This window comes from Mirounga leonina, unplaced genomic scaffold (assembly GCF_011800145.1).
Source record: "Mirounga leonina isolate KUSES-001 unplaced genomic scaffold, KU_Mleo_1.0 Mir_94, whole genome shotgun sequence".
Taxonomy (NCBI): Eukaryota; Metazoa; Chordata; class Mammalia; order Carnivora; family Phocidae; genus Mirounga; species Mirounga leonina.
The window spans coordinates 3,632,696-3,639,702 of NW_023270855.1; the positions used below are offsets into that span (position 1 = coordinate 3,632,696).

At 54.5% G+C, this 7,007-nt stretch overlaps 1 protein-coding gene across 1 annotated transcript in view; it reads right to left on the minus strand.

The window, feature by feature from the left end:
* NUP210 (nucleoporin 210) overlaps nt 1-7,007 on the minus strand; it is a 103,420-nt gene that overhangs the window by 59,103 nt on the left and 37,310 nt on the right. The window contains exons 9-13 of the mRNA XM_034996459.1: nt 6,504-6,610; nt 5,331-5,471; nt 4,311-4,448; nt 3,208-3,363; nt 1,495-1,693 (exon numbers count right to left, since the gene is read on the minus strand). Of these exons, the coding sequence (XP_034852350.1) occupies nt 1,495-1,693; nt 3,208-3,363; nt 4,311-4,448; nt 5,331-5,471; nt 6,504-6,610 (741 nt within the window). The remainder of the gene's footprint in view (nt 1-1,494; nt 1,694-3,207; nt 3,364-4,310; nt 4,449-5,330; nt 5,472-6,503; nt 6,611-7,007) is intronic.

A 7,007-nucleotide genomic window follows, 5' to 3' on the forward strand; every position in this document is an offset into this window, starting at 1 on the left:
TGGGCTCAGGGATGTTCATTTGTAACCCTCACAGCCAAGTGAGGAGTTAGTATCCCCGTTTTATACATGGAAGAGTCGAGGCTCAGAGAGGCTGGGCGACTTGTCCACCATCACACAGCCAATATACGGAAGAAGTGGTGCTCAGACCCGTAGCTGTGGAGCTCCCAACCGTGTCCTTCATTCCCAGAGCCTCCTGGGCCTGGGGCCACAGCCTGCAGGCTCTCCTCCCAGCCATCAGCAGGCTCCTCTCCCTCACGCTGATGTCTTCCTCCGTCCTTCAATGAGGACACTTAAATTTTCATAAAGCTGTTCCTCCTGGGTGGTCAGAGAGGCACAGCAGCACTTGCCAAGGAAGGACGCGAACACGGTTTGCTTGGTGACCTTTCAGAGATGCCGTCCCCTTCCTCTGCGTAGCTTCAGGTTCACACAGCTCCACGAGTAACCACAAGCACAGCGGGGACATGCGAAGCTGCCTGGCACACAGGTGATCCTGACGAACACCTCTGCCAATTGAGCTGCTTAAACCCGTCAGGATCGAGTGCTCTGCTCAACAGCCGACAGTTGCTCCCCACTGCCTGGACCCTGAATCCAAGCCCTTCGTGATTCATGATTCGACACGTTCCAGTCCCAGGGCCACTGTATGTGCCCGTGCCCACCTCTGGGCCCTGACCACAGAGACCCTGCCCACCTGTCACTTCTAACCCCTGCCCAAACCTTCTTCCTCCCTCAATGGATCATCAGTCCTTGGTTCTCTCTGTCCGCAAAGGAACCTCCCGGCTGCCCCTGGCTGGCTCCCCTGGGAGGCACAGTTTCTCAGGGGACAAAAGGCTTCATGGTCAGTGCCAGATCCACCCAGGTCTCTATCCCATCCCACCTGTGCCCTTGTGTGACCGTGGGCAGCAGGCAGCCCCAGTCTCTTCATATGACATGTGGCCCAACCACAGCTCCCTGCCCCCCCCCGCCAGAAGTCTGATGAGTCACACACACTGAGTACTCACTCCACACCTGGCAGGGTTGACATCCCTTAAACTAACTGCCACAGCCACCGTCACCACCGATACCACCACTAAGACCCTGCAGGGCATGCCCAAGAGGAAAGAGCAATGCGCACGGCTTGGACTGCTCAGGGTGTCGGAACACCAAAGTGTCAGGATTCTGTCACCAGCTAAAAGCCCTATGGACAGTGTATTGTGAGCACCTACTACCTTCTAGACAGTGTAATGGGCATGAGGACATGCAATTCTATTTAGGATGACACCCATTTTAGAGATGGGTGGTTCTGAAAGCCCAGTGACAAGGCAGGTCACACGGTGGTCAAGAGCCAGACCGGACCATTGTTGAGGGTGGACAAGGGGATAGATGCCATTCCTGATGCTCCTGATTCCCCTATTGCCTCAAGCCCTCCATTTAGGAATCTGGGGCAGCCCATGTTGAGAACTTATGCGGTCTGGCCTGATCCCCCTGTCTGGTGCCCACTCATCAGTCCTGGTTTACCTGGGAGCGGCTGGAACACGCCTTGGTTCTCTACCTCGATCACCAAGTCAAAATGGGAGCAGTCGCTCAGGGTGACCACCTCGTTGGCCCCACCAGGAATGAGGCCACTGATCCTCAGGGGCAGCTCCAAGGTCTGGCCCACACATGCCTCCACCTGGCACGGGGCGAACTCCATGCTGCTGGGCTCGATCACATACACCTGGAGGACAGGGGTGAGGATGGGGGTCATCAGGCTCCATGGGAGAGGAAGGGCCTGCGCCAGTATTTACTAAGAGCTGCTGTGCACTGGGTACTGAGGACAAGTCAGTGAGGAAACTGAGCTTGGGGGACATGTGTGCTGGGGACTGGAATGGGCTCGGGGACAGAGCTGTTCGGGAAGGCCCCTCTGATACGGTGACACAGGAACTCAGACCTGAGAGGCATGTCAGAGGTGGCCAGACAGAAACGTGGGAGAAAAATGTAGGAAGAAGACACAGTGTGTGCAAAGGTCCTGAGCCATGTACCAGCTCAGCTTGCTGGAGGAATATAAAGAGGGCCCCGGTACAGGGTAAGAGGTGTCATCACTCACAGCTAATACTTCTATAAAACAATACTTTCCACCCTCCAGGTTCTGTTGTAAAAACATTGCTAAATTTAATCCCCTGAGCCTGTTTGTTAAGAAGACTCTATTAGTAACCTCCACCTGATGAAGAACCTGGCACAGGAGTGTAAGGGACTTGCCCAAGCACAGTGGAGACTGGACTGGGCAGCCTGGCCCCAGAAACCAGACTGTAACCATTACACACACTGTGTCTCAAGGAACTGCTCTCAGACTTCTGACTGAGCAATTGGGTGAAAGGTTGCACATTTACTGAGATAAAGAAGCTTGGAGGGGGGCAAGGTGGTCATAGTTTATCCACATATTTGGCAATTATGCTGTAGCTAAAGGGTCTCAGTTATGACTCTTTTTATATGAGAATGAGATCAATCTTTAGACGGGTGTGTGTGTGTTTGTGTGTGTGTGTGTGTGTCTAAGTGGATCCAAATAAAAAGACTAGAATAACCTGTCTTTAGATGGGTGTGTGTGTGTGTGTGCGTGTGTGTGTCTCTAAGTGGATCCAAATAAAAAGACTAGAATAACCTGTCCATCCATGTCCCAAAAAATATAAGAGCAGGTTGGGATTGGACACACCGCGAATGGAGCTTTGACTTCTGCCCTAAATGAAGGAATAATGGCAGGCTGAGGTCAGGGTCAAGAAGTCAGGAGGCCGAGGCAGGGTGGGCAGAGGCTCAGCTGCAGATGACCACTCCCACCCGAGGCCTTTGCTCAGTGAGTTGGTCCCGTGTCACCTGGAGTCAAGAGTCAGGTGTCGGGCCCCAGTAGAGGGAAAGGAAAGGAGTCAGACCCAGGTCTCGTGGAGTTTGGGGCCTCCCTTTCGCTGTGAATTTACCAACACTCAATGGCCCTTCCAATTCAGAGATTCAGACCTTTCAGGTCTGAGTTTTCTAGAATGACTCCTTTGAGTATCTCATGTCTTCTGTATTCTCTGATCTCCCTTCCAAGAAATTCCTACTATGCTGACCCTGGCCCTTCTGGGTCTCATCCCCTGCCTGGTGGGGGATGTCACGTCCATCCCACTGCCCACCACCAACACCAAGTACAAGCCTGAGGGCTGGATGTGAGAAGGCAGCTAGAAACCGCCAGCCTGAGCCTCCAAGCCCCTGAGGTCTCACCTTCATCTCCCCGAAATGTAGCGGGTTCTGCACGTCATGTGCATGGATCACACTGAGACCAGTATCACTGCCTGTGGTCATCACACCCTTGACGGTGACCGTGGCAACCACGTAGCTTGATGAAGACCAGCTGAAGTTCCCACTCCCACCATGTGCCTGGAGAAGAAAACCATCAGATCAGTCCATCTGCCTGGTCTCTCTGTCCATCCTTCTGTCTCACTCTCTGACTCGCATGGTCAGCGGCCTCCCACTCCATGGGCTGACATCTGGCTGGAGACCACCTCCCCACCTCGGTCTCTCCACCCTGCTTCCTTTCTCTTCCTCATATTCTGGGGGCCTTGTGGCTGACACCCACTGATGCCCCTAACAGTGGCCCCAGACCTGGGAGCACCTACAGACTGGACTGGGAGGACCCTGGGCCACAGAGTCAGGTGCAGGAAGCTGCTTCCTTGCCCAGGCGCAACGCTCCCTCCCGGCACACACCCCAGCCGCTCCTGGTGGTCCTCCATGGAGTAGAGACAGTCCAGCGGCTTCCCAGGTCAGGGGCCATCACCCCAGAACCTGAAAGAGGCCAGGAAGGGGACACACAGGCAGCGGGTCCCAGTGACAGGCATCACTCTGCCAGGGAGGCAGTGGGGACTGATGGGGACTCTACTGGCCACAGGGGCTCAAGCCCCCACAGAAGTCAGTCCCTGCCAACGAAGGCCAGACGGGCACGTGAATATCAGAAAGCGAGAACACTTGATAGGTGACAGAGTTAGAGATATTTTTCCCTTGAATTTCACATTTTTCTCCAGGGATAGTTACGCTACTTGTAGAAAACAATCATTTTTTTATCAAAACAAATGCAGGTGGAATTTAAATCTGTATTCCAGGTTTTCTTTATCATGCTTTCTTTTCTGTTTTTCAGGGTTTTTTTTCTGATTACCAAAATACACTGCTGTGATAGAAACCCCAGAAAATATAAAAAGCATAAAACTCCCCGATTTTAAATTCTCTCCAACCACTAGAAGGTAAGATTAAAAGAAACAAGATAGGTGAAGAGCCCCAATCCCATGGAAACACCCAAAGGAATGCACCCAGACGTGGGGTGTCACGGTTACCTTTATTGTGTACTGATAGGCGCCCGTCTTTGGTTGCCACGGAAACGTCAAGATGCTCGGATAGAGGGTGATTGGGATGTGAATTTCTACCTCCTGCTGGTTCCACACGGGCACCCGTAATGTGTGGACCCCTCCATCCTACAAGGGGGTGAGGGCGCCGCACGTCACCATGACAACCAGGTCATCAGAGGTTTTCCCAGTCAAGCAGACCCCCGCCCCTCCCCGGAGATCAGGTCACAAAGATTCTGTGATTGCCGGGGAGCAGGAAGGAAGATGCTAAATGCCCTGCAGCCTTCTCTGTCTCCATGGAGACAGCTTTCTATGGCTCTGTAACAGCCACTCAAATAAATGCTGCTTGACTTCATCCTCACAGCACCCCAGATGAGATGATGTGGTTACTCCACTTTACAGATGGGGAAACTGAGGCATGGGGCACAGCAGCAACTTTGCCCAAAGCCCCCAGAGCTGAAGTGACAGGCAGGCAGGAATTGCTGTCTACCCCACAGGCCACTCTTTCTGCTGCCTCCTAAGGGGCCGGGACAGATTTTGTGCAGTGTAGGAAGATGAGAACACCCATGCCGATGTTCCAATCAGTAAAAAAACTGCTCACACCTATAACTGACTGGTCTTCTAATAAAGGGGGAAAATGAAAAGACTTTAAAGGACGAAAGAGCTAAAATAGCCAGAGGGATGCTCATGGCCCTGGGAAACAGCACAGCTAGACACACGGGCCCAACACCGCTTCCCCAACAGGGTTTCCGCCCCAATCCCAGAAGGGCAGGCTCACCTTTACAGAGGCTGGCAAAGGGCAAAGTAGGAGGGGCACCCTGTGTGGACACAGGGACAGGGAAAGCCCAAAGCCCCACCACCAGACATCTCCCATGAGTCCAGATGGGAGGCAACCCCCAGAGTACCCACGAGAGCAGTGCACCAGGCTGAAGTTGGGGTCCTCGGCTTCCCAGGGCTCATGTCCAGCCTGGGAGGGTACAGGGGGGCAGAGAGAGGGAGGTGCTGACTTGCCTGGTCTACCACAGAGGTGAGGGCTGCCTCGATGGCCGTCTGGCCCCGCTTTGTTGCCCTGACGTGATGGTACGACCCATTCTGGGAAGAAGCGAGCACCTCAAAGAACTCAGAAGGCAGCACGGTTTCGATGCGAATATTCTGGAAGGGAGGCAGGATGGGTGAGAGAGGTGTTTCTGGGATGAGTCAGGAAGTCAGAATGCAGGAAAGGAGCAACGTGACCCACAAAGAGCAGCCAGGCCGGGCCATGGGGCGGCCCAAGGCCCAGAGGCCTCCAAAACCAGCAGACGAGCTGGACGAGGCCCTAGAACTGGGCTCTGAGCCCTCCAGCCTTTGACCCCCTCCCAGGCCACCACACTCCCCGCATGGCCCGATGACCCAGTGCTCCTCAGGGGAGCCTGAGGCCTACTATCGTTGGCTTTCTCAGACCCTGAGGTCCCAACGAGGAAACCACCAAACACAAAAGAATGTCATCAGTATCCGTCAGAGTTTTCTTCCCAAAAAAATGGTGATTGACAGTCTTTATTCAATAACACGAGGAAAGCAATGACCTACAAAGCTGCCCCCAGGGGAACGCTGCCTTCTTCTTCTAAAACCTCAGAAGCCACTAGGAATGTCCCAGGCATTCCAACTGATGATCCTGGGAGCCTCTCACGAAGGACCAAAACCTGCCGGACTCCTCTCCCTCTGCCTGTGTCTGCCATTCCTTTCTAGAGCCAGAAAGCTAACTGAGGTTAGCCTGGGTCACCTGGGCCTTCCGGACAGTTACAGGTATTCCTGGCCCCACAGGGAAAGGTCAGGGAGTGCTCCCTGCTCCTCTGCAGAGCAGGAAGAGGCGGATTCTCAGCACCATGGAGTCTCAGGCTATGACAAACGAGCAGGAAGGCAGCAGGTGGACATTGCTCCCCATCACCGCCTCCTGGAACCGAGCTGCCTGCGGCCCCCTCTCCCCACTCCGGCCCTGCAGGGGTAGGGCTGGGGGGCACAGACTCGCAGGTTCACAAAGTCCTGAGAGGCCCCAGAGATGTCACGTGCTGTCTCTCATGGACCCAGAAACACCACTAGGAATCAATAACTCAGCTTGCCTGCATGGGGGCCCTGCAGCTTTGGGGGGCCGCTCCAGGAGGCACATCCCACACTGACACCCCCCCGGGACCCAAGGCAGGCACTCACGTCTGACAGGTAGACCTTGTTGCCGGACTTGTCAAGCACTTCGATGGTGATTTCATACAGGCGGCCGGTCTCCAGCACCCACCTGTCACCGGGGTGGACTGTGAACCCTACAAAACAGGCAAGCAACAAAGCCTGACACTCGGGCCTGTACAGGGCCGTGCTGCTGAGGAAGGGGACGGCACCAGGCACACCTGGAGGACCCCACAACGGCTCACCTGCACTCCCCCAAGGAGAAAGAACAGCTGCTAAGCATGGTGAGATCTAATGCTCACCATCGGCCCTGAGCCCGCAGAAGCTGGGGTGAGCTCTCAGCTTCCCCAGCACCACCCTGAGCATATCCCACACTGACTGCTCCCGGGCTCATTCAAACTTGAACCTATCCACTGAAGGTCTAGCCTCTGAATCCACAGTAGTTGTATGAACCGAATCCACAGTAGGTCTGCACTCTGAATGCACAGTGAGTCTACATCTGAATCCATAACCCTCTGAATCCCAGTAGGTCTG